At 33.1% G+C, this 16179-nt stretch overlaps 2 protein-coding genes and 1 long non-coding RNA gene across 4 annotated transcripts; 1 reads left to right on the forward strand and 2 right to left on the reverse strand.

Moving 5' to 3' along the window:
* The first annotated feature begins 4573 nt into the window (after positions 1-4573).
* Positions 4574-5667, forward strand: LOC106302577. The gene is made up of 3 exons (XR_001262453.1): positions 4574-4777; positions 5214-5262; positions 5412-5667. It is a non-coding gene; the product is annotated as an uncharacterized LOC106302577 (long non-coding RNA).
* A 5347-nt stretch (positions 5668-11014) lies between these two features.
* LOC106293338 (rac-like GTP-binding protein RHO1) lies at positions 11015-12390 on the reverse strand. Its single transcript, XM_013729007.1, has 6 exons — positions 12104-12390; positions 11921-12008; positions 11734-11843; positions 11582-11645; positions 11358-11488; positions 11015-11267 (listed from the first exon to the last, which is right to left on the reverse strand). The coding sequence occupies exons 1-6, from the start codon at positions 12200-12202 to the stop codon at positions 11166-11168; spliced, it is 594 nt and encodes a 197-aa protein (XP_013584461.1). The 5' UTR covers positions 12203-12390; the 3' UTR covers positions 11015-11165.
* Positions 12391-13055: 665 nt separating this feature from the next.
* LOC106295524 (protein POLLENLESS 3-LIKE 2-like) lies at positions 13056-14828 on the reverse strand. 2 transcript variants are annotated; one of them, XM_013731458.1, is made up of 4 exons: positions 14673-14828; positions 14398-14610; positions 13745-14316; positions 13056-13627 (listed from the first exon to the last, which is right to left on the reverse strand). In XM_013731458.1, the coding sequence occupies exons 1-4, from the start codon at positions 14820-14822 to the stop codon at positions 13297-13299; spliced, it is 1266 nt and encodes a 421-aa protein (XP_013586912.1). In that variant the 5' UTR covers positions 14823-14828; the 3' UTR covers positions 13056-13296. The 2 variants fall into 2 exon arrangements, with proteins under 2 accessions (XP_013586912.1, XP_013586904.1); XM_013731450.1 differs by having other exon boundaries at positions 13056-14316.
* Positions 14829-16179: the final 1351 nt, after the last annotated feature.

The following is a 16179-nucleotide window of genomic DNA, read 5'->3' on the forward strand; positions in this document are numbered from 1 at the left end:
ATAAAACTAACTAGGTATTTTGTCCGCACATGCGAGCATAATCATATTACAAATACTTATTATTTTATGTCTTATTAATCCAAAAATCGGCATTATAAAACTCTAATTGGTGAACATGTTGAAGAAAAAAATTATGCTAAATTCTTTGTTTTTCAAAATTTATACCATTTATGTTAAAATTTTAGTCAAATTATTGAACGGTAGATTCCACTTTTTTCTTCAAAATTCCACATGGAGGAATGAATTTATAAGAAAAAGTTTTCCTATGCAATTTTGATAAGAAACAAATTGAACAAAAATTTATATTTTTTTTTATTTTTTCAATTCCTCAAATGAAATTTTATTTTTTATTTTGTTTATTTTTTTCATTCTTCTAGTGGTCACCAACTGAACCTATAGTGTTTCACGGATTAAATTTAAACTGGTTTAAAGTGAAAGCAAGAACATTTATTTTGAACTCATTCACAAGTTAAGTTATTATTTATGATTTTAAATAGTTAAATCAAACATCAAATTATTTATATATGTCAAAAAATGTTCATCAAACTATGTACTTATTATTGTGTTAAAAGTTTTAAAACACTCATATATTAGAAATAGTTTAAAAAATATCTTTATATAAATTTTTTTGTTTGACTAATATTTAATTATAAATTATTTTATATCTTAGTTTTTAAATTTATAATAAGAAATATTGTTTTCAGATAGCAACACAATATATATAAGAATTCTCTTAATTTTTAAATATATTTTCACAATTTTATTATATTAGTTTATGATTAATTATTTACTATAACATATAAATTTAATATTATTAAAATAAAATGCGTGTTTTATTATATATAAAATTCATTACGGGTTTTGTGAAAATTAATAAATACTTAGTTAAAAACTAATCATAAACTAGTGACCTATATAAAATCTTAAAACCTAATAAAATATGACAAAAGAAAATAAGAATTTTAATATAACATAGAATTAAATATTATTAAATAAAAATTCGTTTTAATTATTTATAAAATCCATTACGGATATTTTTTTAAATTAATAAATTAGTGATTCAACTAAAAATTATTAATAAATCAATGACTAAGCTAAAACCTAAAAAAAACATGACAAATAAGCAAAATTGACTAAAATCATGGAAAACATGACAAATAAACAAAATCAAAATAATTATATATCTAATTACATATTTTATAGTTATATTATTTAAATTAATAAATTATGGACTCAACCAAAAACTATTAATAAATTAATGACTCAGCTTAAACATAATTAAAATATGACAAATAAGTAAAATTACCTAAAATCATGGAAATCATGACAAATAAGCTAAATCACTTCATCAATAATTTGTTTTTAATTATATATAAAATTTATTATGGATATTTTTTTAAATTAATAAATTAGTGATTCAGCTAATAATTATTAACAAATCAATGACTAAGCTAAAACCTAATAAAAACATGACAAATAAGCAAAATTGACTAAAATCATAGAAAACATGACAAATAAACAAAATCAAAATAATTATATATCTAATTACATATTTTATATTTATATAATTTAAATTAATAAATTATGGACTCAACCAAAAATTATTAATAAATTAATGACTCAGCTTAAACATAATTAAAACATGACAAATAAGTAAAATTACCTAAAATCATGGAAATCATGACTAATAAGCTAAATCACTTCATAAATAATTCGTTTTTAATTATATATAAAATTCATTAAGGATATTTTTAAAATTAATAAATTAATGATTCAGTTAAAAATTATTAATAAATCAATGATTAAGCTAAAACCTAATAAAAACATGACAAATAAGAAAAATTTGACTAAAATTATGGAAAACATGACAAATAAACAAAATCAAAATAATTATATATCTAATTACATATTTTATAGTTATATTATTTAAATTAATAAATTATGGACTCAACCAAAAACTATTAATAAATTAATGACTCAAGAAAATAAGAATTTTAATATAACATATAGATTTAAATATTATTAAATCAAAATTCGTTTTTAATTATATATAAAATTAATTACGAATATTTCTTTAAATTAATAAATTATTGATTCAGATAAAAATTATTAATAAATCAATGACTACTCTAAAACCTAATAAAAACATAAAAAATAAGCAAAATTGACTAAAATCATGGAAAACATGACAAATAAAAAAAATCAAAATAATTATATATCTAATTACATATTTTATAGTTATATTATTTAAAAATAAATTATGGACTCAACTAAAAACTATTAATAAATTAATGACTCGGCTTAAACCTGACTAAAACATGACAAATAAGTAAAATTACCTAAAATCATGGAAATCATGACAATTAGTTATTATTTATATCATATCAAATAAATTATTTATATATAGAAACCGGTAAATAAATTTATAAATTATCAAATAAATTATCTTATATATCAAATAAATTAAAAACAAATAATTTATTAATTATCATATATAATTAATTTATCCATACCAATAATTAATAAATAATATGAATAAATATATGAATATTAATTATATGAATATTAAATAATTATTAATTAATAATTTATTAATTTATTTGATTGTCACGAATTCCATGATTTTATATATCTAAATTAATAAATTGAATATTTAAGTTAAAAACAAATAAGAATATGAAAAATAAACAAAAATTTGCTAAAATCATGGTGAATATGACAAATCAGCAAAATCACTTTATAGAAATAGAATTTCTAAATAGTTATATTATTCAAATTAATTTATTTAAATATTTAAGTTAAAAACTAATTAGAATATGACAAATAAACAAAAATTAGCTAAAATTATGGAAACTGAGACAAGTAAGCAAAATCACTTCATAAATAATAGTATAGATATTTTATGATAAAGATAAAAAATTATATATAATTAACTAATAAATAAAAATGTTATGAAATTTACATATATATACACGTGTGTGTGTGTTAGATTATGGGATATATTTTTCTAAAAAAAACCAAAATGATTCGTTTCCTATTCTGATTTTTTCTAGCTGTAATAGCATAGTTATGATAACACCGTTTTTTTAATATTTATGATTTGATATATTCAAATGAATACTAGTTAAATATTTACGTTTGTTTCTATTAGAATTATGAATGTTCAAAATTTTTTGGATCAATTCGAATAACAAAATAAATTAAATTTCGTCTATGTTTTGTATATCCTTTACTTAATAAGTACCGTGTTGTGTTGGTCGAAGAAGATTGATAGTTAAAAAAAGGTGGAATATCTGTGAGTGATTGAGAAGAGACACGTGATTTACTGACATCATTTAACGTTAGCTGTCTCATTAAGGACATACGTGTGCACATCAACTTCCACCTCCATCTCCACCTGCACCTGACCAGCTGCACTTCTTTTCCCGTCACTTCTCCCATGTGCTCCCCTTTCCCCTCTTCTTCTTCCCTCTGTATATCATTTTATTCCCTCTGTATATCATTTTAAAAATAAATAACAATGGGCCTTACAGAGAGATGATAGGCCGTATAGATCCGGACATTTTGAGTATCTACGAGATTCAAATCCGATATGTTAGATTTTGGTTCTAACAAGCCGGATTCGGATATAACATATCAATTTTGGTCTAATTTATATCGCATTTTAAAATCTATAAAATAATCATATATCATTTGAATTCATGATATATCTATTTGGTTCAGATAAATTAAAATAAAGTTAAAAACAAAACAAAAGAAATATATTTATTTATTTACGTAGAACTGTATATTTAAGGTACTTATTTAATATAACATACCCATTTTGGTCTAATTTATATCGCATCTTAAAATCTATAAAATAATCATATATCATTTGAATTCATGATATATCTATTTGGTTCAGATAAATTAAAATAAAGTTAAAAACAAAACAAAAGAAATATATTTATTTATTTACGTAGAACTGTATATTTAAGGTACTTATTTAAATTTTCAATACTTCTTTATATATCATATCAAAATAAAGATGAAATTGAATTTTTGAAATACATATTTATGTTTCAAATATTTATATTGCATACTAGTTTAGATATTCGGATCGATTTTTTGGGTTTTATTTCGAGTTTTTGGTTTTTATTTTATTTTTCGAGTTACTCATTCGAATTCAGATTCGGTCAAAAATATTTCGAATTCAAATATGTTTTATAATATCCTATAAATTCCATTCATGTGTTTTTTTTTTTCATTTCTGACCGGATATAAATGGGATTCTTTTTGGTTTGGGTTCAGTTCAGATTTCATACGTCCAGGCCTAACCAATATGTTTAACTATAAATCTATACAAGTGGAAGGAGTAAGCAAAAAACGAGGGGGAATGGTCAAGAAGGCCAACCCTACTTTAACTCTTTACCAAGACACAGAGGAGTCACAGAAACTTCACACGTGTAAATTTGTCACGTTTTCTTTTGTGTTTTGTCTGAGAATAACCAAACTTTGGCTTACTCATCACTACAAATTTAACGAATTACATTGTAGTGTTTTTTTTGTCTTGTGTATATAATATAGAGTCACACTAAAATTCACTCCAGTTTAACAAACGATCAATTTTAAATAATTACTAGCTGCTCTTTTGATTTAGAGAGGAAAAAGGAGAAAATATGCATCATCATTTGGAGACGACGACAAATCAACCACTTTGTCCTAAGCCACGTCGTGTGTGTCCTTCTCTTCCTGATTTTCTCAAGCCTCTCTCAAGTTCACTACACTCTTCCAACTGGTAACATTATACATTGTTTGTATTATTGTATATATCTGTTTTCAGTTACATTTATATGGCCTAGATTGTTTGTATATGTATGTTTTCAATTATATATGGTATAGACTCTAGATTGTTTGTAGATATATTTGTTTTCAGTTATTACGGTCTAGATTGTTTGTATAGTATTGTTTTCAATTACGTTTGGTGTCTTGCGTTTCCATGTCACAAACAAACAAAAAGACATTTGATGAAAAACTAGAAAATGCTTTAAAAGTTTTTCTTTTCCCTAATATATAGGAAGAAATAAAGTTACAAAAATATATAGGCAAAAATAAACGTAAGCTTCGTTTTTAATTAATCAAAGGCTATATATATAGATTCTCCCATGCATGCTTTTCGTTATATTTCCTGGAATTCATCATGATATGCCCCGACATGTTTGTGCCTCAATCAGTCAACAAAGTTCGGAGGGAAGAAGCGGCATTCTCAACATAATTGATAAGGTCATACACCCATACTTGCTGTCTTCATCATCATAGATAATATTTCCAAACTTGCATGCATGCATGGTTTCTGAGCTTTTTCAAAAAAAAAAAAAGCATGGTTTCTGAGTGTTATTAATTAAATATATATTATACTGTGGTTGGCGCAGCCGATAGAAGGTGGAACAATAGAGTGGTATACAGGGTCACCACCTAAGAGAACCAGGAATCCTCTTGTCCACGACCTTCATTTCGTTCACTGCCATGACCTTCTCCCCAATTTCCCAAGCACCAAGGCTTGATCTTCACATCTTTGTAGACGATTTATGCATACACAACCGTACAAACAAACAAACAAAAAGAAAAGAAAAACTTTAAACTGGTCGCTCATGCTTTGCACCAACAAGTTTGAAGTTTATTCTTTGAAGAAATGTATTAGATTTTCTTGATCACCAAGAGTACACTGAGGTCAGCACAATTAATACTGCTTATTCAATCAGCACCCACTTAGTACACACTGAACGCATAGACTTAAATAGAACGGTTAAATACATATATGTATTAGAGCTTGGATGTTTTCGCTATAATATGTAGCATTTTCTCTTTTTAGTTTGGATGACTTGTTTTGTACCTGCCTTGTGTTTCCTTAATTTTATAAACTTCTTGTGATTATTTTAAGTTTGTTATGCCTTGTATATATGGTGATATTAAAGCGAGTATTTGAGACATTTCCCCTACTTAAACAGAACTTCGTTTCTCAAAAGACAAATAAGTGACCATGGTTGTGTTTATGGAGATTAGAGCGAGTAATCTTATATTATCTCCCTATTACAAGAACGTATGTTTTTATAAAGGTTTCGGACATGTCAAATGCCTGCGGCAAATGCAGCAAGGAAGAGATGCATTGATTCAAACATGATTTAGAGAGATACTGGATCCAGTAAGTAGCTAAAGAGATTGATACCAAAAGGGTATACTGTGATGAGCCGGATGGCTGCGTGTGGGACCTAAAGTGGTCATAGTCAGTGGCGGATATAGGTAGGCCAAGGAGGTAGCACTTGCACCCATGAAAAATTTAAATTCTGTTTGATGTTACTTATTTTTTTAGTCATTTCCCCTTACTAAAATCATATTATATCTTCAATTTCTGTGTTTATATGTAATTTGCCCCCATCCAAAAAATTGTCTACATCCGCCGCTGGTCATAGTAATAGTTTGAACAATTGCTTTGGTGGGTTGAGCCGGCCCTTGCAGTAGTGCAAAGCATGAGCAACACATAAAAACCCATATAGCAAGCTATATTTTTAGGATTCCTCCCTCAAAATATCGAGTTAATATCGAACAGGTTGATGGCCCACATATCAGATATTAAACTGATAAGAACATATACTACACTTGATCTTAGCCAAAAGGCCGAGAAAGGTATGATTTGTAACAATGGCTCGACTTCTATTTTATAGTGCTAAGGTTATGACTAACTTTCTTTAGCTTAGCGATGTGGGACTTGAGTGTTGACCAAAAAGAAAAGCTATGTGGGACTTGAGAAAGAGACTCTTTAACGGCCAATGTGCGGTGTACATCGAATATAACGAATCTTGGAACTTTGCAAATCTTGAAGAAGAAATCTTGAGGTGGTGTTAATTAAATTGTTAATTAAATCTCAGCTATCTATTTCATGTGCGGTGTACGTAAGATCAGAATTCTAACCAAAGAGGTTGCTCTTATGGTTCCGGGACTGCAAACAGAAGGTTTTCATCATCTTGAGGATCAGAACCATTGAAATAGGCAGTGCTATGACAAAAGTAACAGCCAGTCTAGTTTTCCTCACCTTAATATGAATTGAAGAGATGTGCACACGCAGCCACAACGGCTTTAAGTCTTACGAGATCTCAGCAGTGGTACGAGCCGTTTGTGCTCGCGTAACTGGTGCCGTGATTACAGGTAAGAGTAGAGATAACTTGATTGCAAAGCTTCCTTTAACCCTAGTCTCTCTCTGAGAATAAGGTTAATGCTGGAAGATAATTCTTTATTGATAATTAGATATGTTTATATAGGGCTATTACAAATCATAACCCTAAGTAAGAAAGGAAAACTACTTAATATCTAGAATAGGAAAAATACCAAATCTCTATTAATGCTTTAAGGAAGATACTAGTTTCTAGTCTTCTTTCTCTGGTACGTGATACCATAACGTGTATCAAGCAGCTGATGGCGCCACCTTATCTTCATGCTAGTAACATTCAATGCATAAGCAAAAACATCTTAGCAAAGACATATAAGGTGCTGATGATGATGGGTGGGTTCATGTTAACTTAATTGATTGGTTTAGGAAATTAAGTTATTCTCTGTCCGCCTTTGAAGTCATTTGTTTAAGTCATCATCTCTCCGAGGCTTGCATTGTCATCACCGGTTAACTTGTAACTTCTTGTCTAGTTCAGTTCTACTCTCTCTTTCTTATATCTATTTCATATTACATATGAGTGAATGACTCTGAGTTCAAAGTACTTTTTAGTTAAGTGAATGATCTTAATTTCATTCAATTGTTTGTGTGTATTGTAGCTAACAGTGCACAAGTGTGGCTACTTTTAAACTTCCAGAAAATTCAGTTTGCTGAGCTGAACATAACTATGAACTAAGCTTTGCTAATGAAGTCTAGTGCCAGGTTTTGAAGATGAGAGCATAACATCTACGATCCCTCCACCACCAGAGATTGAAGCTCCTTCACTTCGTCCTCCTCCTCCTCCTCCTTAGTTTTTTTACTGCTACACCCCCCCTAGTTGACCTTCTCGACTCCACCCGAAGTCATTGCACATGCGGTGTGGCCAATCTCATCCCTCTCGCATCTCAACTCCTGCTTCTCCTACCTCTTGCGGCCTTCCTCTAGTTCACAATATTCACGTTGAGTGGTTGGTTTGACCATTTAATGTTTCATTAATAAGAATTTTCCTTATCTTGTTACAAGAAAAGAATGTATGTTTTTTTAAATACAAATGTTTTGTATATATCAAGTGCCTGCAGCAAATGCAGTAAGGAGGAGATACATTTTCTCAAATATAATTTTAGAGAGATTAGGTCCAGTGAGAGATGGAAGAAGCTAAGAGAGATACCATGAGGGTGTTAAAATTTACTTGATTGGTTTTGTGATGGGCGTGTTCCTGCCAAGACAACAAGTAATAAAGACCAAGTTAATGAGTTGAACTATTGCTCTGGTGGGTTAAGCCAAGCCTTGCAGCAGTGCAACGCATGGACGATTCATGGAAGGCCAGATAGCAAGCTATCATGACAGACTTCCTCCCTTAAAAAATAGAGTTAATATCGAGAAGGCCTATGGCCAACATATCAGATATTAAACTGATAAGAACAGATACTACACTTGATCTTAGCCAAAAGGCCGAGAAAGGTATGAATTGAAATTAGGACTCGGCTTTCTTTTTGTAGCGCTAATGTTATGACCACTCTTTATCTTACCGATGTGGGACATGAAAAGTAGCCTCTTTAGTAATCTTTAAACAAACAATATACTAAAACTTCACGAATCTTTGCAAATCTAGAAAAGTAAATTTGAGGTGGTGTTAAGTGAATCTTAGCGATCTATTTCATGTGCAGTGTACGTAAGATCAAAATCCTAACCAAAGAGGTTGCTCTTATTGTTCTGGGACTGCAAACAAAAGGTTTTAATCATCTTGAGGATCAGAACCATGGAACAGGCAAAAAGCTATGACCAAAGTAATAACCAGTCTGGTTTTCCTCACCTTAATATGAATTGGAGATATGTGCACAAGCAGCCACAACAGGCTTACGAGATCTCACCTGCTGATGGGGGATATCGTATTTTCCTCCCAGTAGCACTCAAGACATTAGCAAAGAGGCCACCGGCAGCACATGCAGGATGATGGTTGGGTTCCTATTAGCTTTATTCTCTGTTTGCCTTCGAATGCATTATAATTCTAGGTTAACTTGTAAACTAGTTTCTTTCCTAGTTCAGTTCTACTCTCTCTCTATATTTCATACTATGTATGAGTGAATGAATGACTCTTGAGTTTCGAAGTACGTGAAGTGAAAGTTCTAAATACAGTCAATTGTTTGTGTGTGCTGGAGCTAACAGAACTTACAGAACACGGTAAGAAAATCAGATGTCTGGGAAGTTTAGGTATACATGTCTAAATAAGATGATTGATGGGTTAATTAGAAAACTAGCATCCTATGACTCCAATCGTTTTGACTTATAGAACCTCCCTGAAGCAGGTGAATCTTAGAAATAAAGTGCATGTTCTATGTGTTTATATTTCAGGACGAATCTATAAGGAGGCTAGGTGATTGGAACAAGTATATACAGTATAAACTCTTTAAATTAATACTCTATAAATTGATATACATTAAAAATCTCTATAAAATAATATAATTTTATAGTCTCAAATTGAGTTTTTGGTTCAATTAGTATATCCATAAATTAATATCTCTATAAATTAATAAAAAATTATAGTTTTGGTGTAGTCCCAACATTATTAATTTATAGAGGTTTCACTGGCGTTGTGATCAAGAGAGCAAGAAAACAGAATCAGCTCCCTAACCTAATATGTGATGTGATGGACATTGCCTTTCTTCTTGTTTCTTGCATCTCAACTCCTGCTTCTCCTACCTCTGATTCACAAACGTCATCACTCGTTGTGTTTTTTGGTTTTTCTTTTTTTGGGTTGTATTTTAATTTTCTTTTTATAAGAATCTTCGTTTAGTGAGCAGAACTAAAGAGGTGGGTGCGTGGGAGAACATATAGTTGAACATCGTTAAAGAGTAATAGTTCGAAGTTTGAACTATTTGCTTTGGTGGGTTGAGCCAGTCCGTGCACTAGTGCAACGCATGGGCAACTCATGGAAACCCATATAGCAAGCTATATTGTCAGGCTTCTTCCCTCAAAATATTGAGTTAATATCGAGCAGGCCCATGGCCCACATATCAAATATTAAACTGATAAGAACAGATACTACACTTGATCTTAGCCAAAAGGCCGAGAAAGGTATGATTTGTAACAAATGCTCGACTTCTATTTTATAGCGCTAAGGTTATGACTACCTTTCTTTAGCTTACTGATGTGGGACTTGGGAAATAGCCTCTTTAGTTCTGTTTAACCAAATAATACGATAACTTCACGAACCTTGAAACTTTGCAAATCTAGAAGAAGAAAATTTGAGGTGGGGTTAATTGAATCTCAGCTATCTATGTCATATGCCCATAAGAGGATCTTATCCTATGGAGTATGGTTTTATTACTTTGAGAGCTTGAGCCAAAAAGATGGAAAACTTTAAAAGTTGTTCCTTGGAAAGCAAACATAAAAGTTTGGATCATACTGAGGATCAGAACCATGGAAACAGGCAAAGCTATGACCAAGGTAATAAACCAGTCTTGTTACCTCATCGTAATATGGATTGGAGAAATGTGCACCGTTTGAAGCTATTGCTGGTGAAAGGGAAGGGGAAGAAACACCTTGAGGAGGGATTATGCAAATGGTTTGAGACGAGAACTTAATACATTTGAGAAGTTTTCTTTCATGACTTATAGTTATAGAATTTGTTTTTTTCTAAATGTCAAAAACGGTAGCACTTGATGTAAAAATGTTTTGATTGAATAAATTTTACATTCATTCAAAAAAAAAAAAAAAAAAGAAATGTGCACCGTATTGATCAATACTCAATAGTTGTGTTGGGGATTGAAACTGATTCATAACATGGTTCTTGTGCTAATTGTGCATATGAGTGAATTGCAGAAGCAAAAGATGTTAGGTTCGAAACTCCATTAGTATTAAGAACATATGAAAAAGACCAAAACAAACTTGGGTGTTTGTCCATTAACACATTGATGGAGCGTTAACTTAGAAGATTATAATATACCAAAACCACAAATAAAAAGCAGAGTTTTCCAAATCATCTTCATAGGATGGAGCATGCCTTCTGCGCTTTGCTCTTTTTCTTCTTCTGCTTAGGAGGTTGCAACACCACTCGTATGGCAGCGTCAAACACTGCCTTTACATTCTACACTCAAAAACATTTATAAAATTAACTTTATAGTGATCAAGACTAGAAGAAACCTGTCATGGAGTGCACTAACCAAAAAAAAAATACCTCTTGAGATTTGGAACTGCATTCGATGTAAAAAGGTGCTTCTATTAGCTTCTTCAGCTCCTCTCCCTGAGCAGTAGAGATTGGGACAGCACCAGGATGGTCGATGAAGAACTGCTTATCATCTCGAAGATCTGTGAGATATGAGCAGCAACACACACACACGCATTGTGTCACGATCTAGCCATTAAAACGTGAGAGATGAGCAAAATAATGAAAAAGCTCACCAAGCTTTGATCCAACAAGGATAATGGGGACACCAGGTGCGTAATGTTTCAACTCCGGGATCCACTGCAAACACACAATGGTGAACTTTGTGAGAAAGAGAGAGATAACAACAATAAGACCAAAAGAAAGATCTTTGATTAAATTATGTTACCTTTTTGGAGACGTTTTCGTAACTGGCTTTACTGATAAGAGAGAAGGCCAATATGAAAACATCTGCTCCACGGTAGCTTAGTGGTCTTAATCTGTTGTAATCCTCTTGCCCTGTTTTAATCATAATAGTAAAATCTCAGATTCAAAATCAAAATTTCAGAAAATCAAGATAAGTTTATATGAAGAACCTGCAGTATCCCACAATCCAAGATTGACGGTGGCTCCATTAACCACCACATTTGCACTGAAATTATCGAAAACGGTGGGCACATAATCCTGTAATGCTTAGAAAAACAAGAACATGATGAGATGTTGTTGTGCAGATGAAAATCTATTTAAAGAATGAACAGAGGTAAAAAGTTGGACAGAACCGTAGGGAAAGTGTTGCTAGTGTAAGAAATCAACAAACATGTTTTTCCGACAGCTCCATCACCAACCGTCACACACTTTACAAATCTTGAAGCGCTCATTTTCTCTACTCGAAGATTATTTGTTAATACTTTCAGGGGGGAAAAACCAAAAATAAAAAGAAAAGCTCAAAGATTTTGTTAATTTTCTTCTTCGTTGTCTGGATGCTCAACCTCAATCGAGCATCTGGGCATTCTTGAAAAATGAAAGAACTTTGTCCCGAAAACTAGAAACCCTATGAGCCCAAAGAAAGAGGGGAAGTAACAACAACAACAAAAAAAGGTGACAGAAACGAGAACAAAGAGTTTGTTAGTTAGTTAGTTAGTTAGCTTTTGCCCGGGAAAAATGGTGTTGAAACGTTCTCTGTCTATTTCTGACTATTGTGGATTTCCACACCAAAAAACTTATATATTATTACAAATTGTTTATGTATGTGTAATTTTATCAAGGAGTTGTGTCTTTTTTCTGCTGCCCAAATCAAATCTCATTTCAATCTTTAATAGCGAATCCTTTCTTTATTGCTTACAAATCATGACAGTTGTTTTAATTAGAGCGATATACACTCTACGGCCCTAACTAACAAACGCTAACCATGGTTACGTTGCAGCATAATTATACGCACTCCTAACGAAATGCTATATTGTTTGTTGTAAATGGGACACACATGTGACATGTGTATAAGCAACACTTGAGAGAGGTTCTTATTGAAACATTAGAAAATGGGGAAACAACGACTTGAGGGGTTTCCTCAATCTAATGGCTTTTGTTTGGATATGCGTTAGAAAATCTCAACGTCTATGTCTTGACTCTCGAGGTTTACATTGCTAGGGTTTCACAAAAAATTTGATCCTTAGGTTTCCTGTCTCATTGATATGACAGACTCGTGGATCCTCTCTTCTTGTAGATTATTACCAAAGAACATAACTTTCAACCTTCATTATTGGCCAATGGCATTAATCGTGAAGAAGAATAAACAAAAAATGTAGCAACTTTATAAGCTGACAAAAACATTAAATTTAAATCACCAAGGAGATTAAGAGCTCATCTCCTTTTTTTTGGCATCACCAAGTACCCACCCCCAACTTTACTTAGAAAACTAATAAATTAGAATGACATAAAATAGATTGGTTAGAGATTCTGATTGAGATAGCTCTCATCAGGCTCTTGGGTTTAGACAGGACAAAGTGATATCCTGAAAAACCTTTAGCCTCTTCTTGTCCACCACTTTCGTCCCTGTCCCCAAAACAGCCATGATCATGGCTTCTTCAAACTCCTTGTTGTCTGGTAACCCACACTCCATTGCTTTCTTCTCCATTGACAATCTTCTCTTAGCGTTTGTCTCTCCCTCATCACCACCACCACCACAACTCAACATTCCCATTGTTGTTGTTTGGCTAGAAGATCTCGTTCTCTTGAGCTTCTCGTTATTGGAAGAGATGAATGGTTTTGCATCCACCCTTAATGGGTTGTTTACAACATTCACATTCGTCTTCACGTTCTCGTCACTCAAATCTAGCTTTGCCTTGAGCTTCACGTTAAAAGGCTGAGGCTGCTGCTGCCATACAGAGGAGGAAGACCCGAATGGTTTTGGATCGACCCTTAATGTCTTCACGTTCTCGTCACCATATCCATCCGGCTTTGCCTTGGGCTTCACGCTCTCTTCTCTACAGGGCTGAGGCTGCCATACAGAGGAAGACCCAAACATCGCATCGAAAAGCCTCCTCTGCTCAACTCTATCACCCCCTCCTCTCCTCATCGTTTCAGAACCAAGATCACTGAGCATCTGTTGCGCTCTCTCGTAAGCCTTTAGGTGAGAATCCACTCCTCTAGGAGCATCCACCACCGCTGGCTTCACACGTCTTAACGTCTCTTTAGCTTCATCGATCCTGCCTTGCTTCATAAGACAGATACCGAGATTACACATCTTGTTGTTGTCCGGTGCGATAGACAAGGCTCTCCTGTACGCTTCTTCAGCTTCAACGAAGTTATCTCTCTGCATCAAAGCCCATCCCAAGTTACCCAGTAGCCGAGTGGCTTCTTGCTCCACAGAGACTTGAAACTTCTTCCCCTGAGACCTAGCGGTTTTGGTTCGTTTGCCGTTAAAGGCTAGTCCTTTCTGTATCAACAAGAGCTTGTGTTTCAAAAGTGCGATCTGGTCATCTAATCTCCCACATCTCTGCAAACAACAACATACACAAAATCAAACAGTTGCAAAAGGAAACAGGGGAGATTGGGGTTTTTGTGTAAAAGGAAGGACCTTGTAGAGATCTAGGAGGATGTTGTCAAGAGACTCCTGGGCTTGATCTGAACACCTGACTCTGAGAGATTTAATGGCTTCAATGGCTTCTTCCGCACGGTCTTGCTGCTTCATCACTATGGCCATGTCTTTCAGAGCACTGTCCACTCTGTCTCCCGCATTAATGGCCGACCAGAACATAGGAATTGCTCTCTCCGGATCCTTCTCTACTAACTGAATCCAAAAATCAATCAGATAAACCACAAAATCAAACACGGAACACAAGTGCTGTCTACCTGAACATTTTTGGCTCTGACGTAAGGACTGTCTCCGATAGGAACTTTGTGGATCGCATGAAACGATTCAGACCGAGTTCGGGAGATACCGAGAGGCTTTGGAGGAGAACATGGAGCGGATTTGGTCGGCCTGAATACATCTTTCATCATCAATTGAGAAGAAGACAAATGAATCTCTTGAGGAGAAGATGTTGAGATTTTATAAAAAAAAAAAAAAGTTCAAAATTTTTGACCGTTGAGATGACTAGCCGTTGCTTTGTATTTTCTATTTCCGCTTAGTGAGGGAGGGAGCGTTTATCATCTACTCCCTTAACTTGCATTATATTTTCTGATTGGCCCCTCTAAAACAAAAATCAAAATATCATTTGTGCTGTAAACTATTAACTCACATGTAATAGTGAGGGATATATAAATCTGTATTTATATATTATATATTTTATGTTTGGAGAAAAAAAATTCAACGAGAGAGATAAAGATATTATATGTTGTTTTGTTATTGTTGTATGGGAGAGAAATGTGAGATATAAAACTTATGATCTTGTTATTGATTTCTACGTGAACTAAACTTACAGCAAAGGGGTGATACACCTATTTATAGTAAGGTGAAAATATTAAAATAACAAAGACGGTCATTTCAGTCGGTCAAAGAAAGATCTGGAGAATCATTATTTTATTGGATGTTTATCTTCAATTGATGTTTATCTTCAACACACCCCCTGATTCTCCATCTTTCATTACGTAATGCCTCGTTAAAAACCTAGTTATGGAAAACCCATTGGGACAAAAACCATGACAAGGGAAAAAGAGTACACTGCCGTAATCTCCCCCTAAGAATAGTAAACATCGCTTTCTTGTCACAGGTCACGCAAATGCCGCATTCCGATACCATAGATGTGTTTTCGAAATGTTGTAGTCGGAAGAGATTTTGTGAACAAGTCAGCCGGATTGTCGTATGACCGTACATATTCGATGTCTATCACTTTATTTTTCTTGAGCTCCTTTATGTACGAGAAAAATCTTGGAGGAATGTGCTTTGTTCTGTCGCTCTTAATGTAGCCTTCCTTGAGTTGAACAACACAAGCCGAATTATCTTAAAATGTTTTCGTCGGCTCTTTCTCATTGACTATTCCGCTTGATTCTTGTATGTGGTGACTCATTGATCGAAGCCATACACATTCTCGACATGCTTCGTGAAGCGCAATAGTTTCTGCATGATTCGAAGAAGTCGCAACCAGAGTTTGTTTCTGGGACCGCCAAGAGATCGCGGTTCCACCAATTGTAAAAACATAGCCGGTTTGCGATCAAGCCTTATGAGGATCTGATATGTATCCCGCATCTGCAAAACCAACCATACCAAACTCGGGTTTTCTAAAATACATTAACCCTAAATCAATTGTACCTTGGAGGTAACAGAATAGATGCTTTATTCCGTCCCAGTGCCTGCGAGTAGGAGCAGAAATATATCTCGCCAGTAGATTAGTAGCAAAAGCTATATCTGGTCTGGTAC

Source organism: Brassica oleracea, chromosome C1, assembly GCF_000695525.1.
Source record: "Brassica oleracea var. oleracea cultivar TO1000 chromosome C1, BOL, whole genome shotgun sequence".
NCBI lineage: Eukaryota > Viridiplantae > Streptophyta > Magnoliopsida > Brassicales > Brassicaceae > Brassica > Brassica oleracea.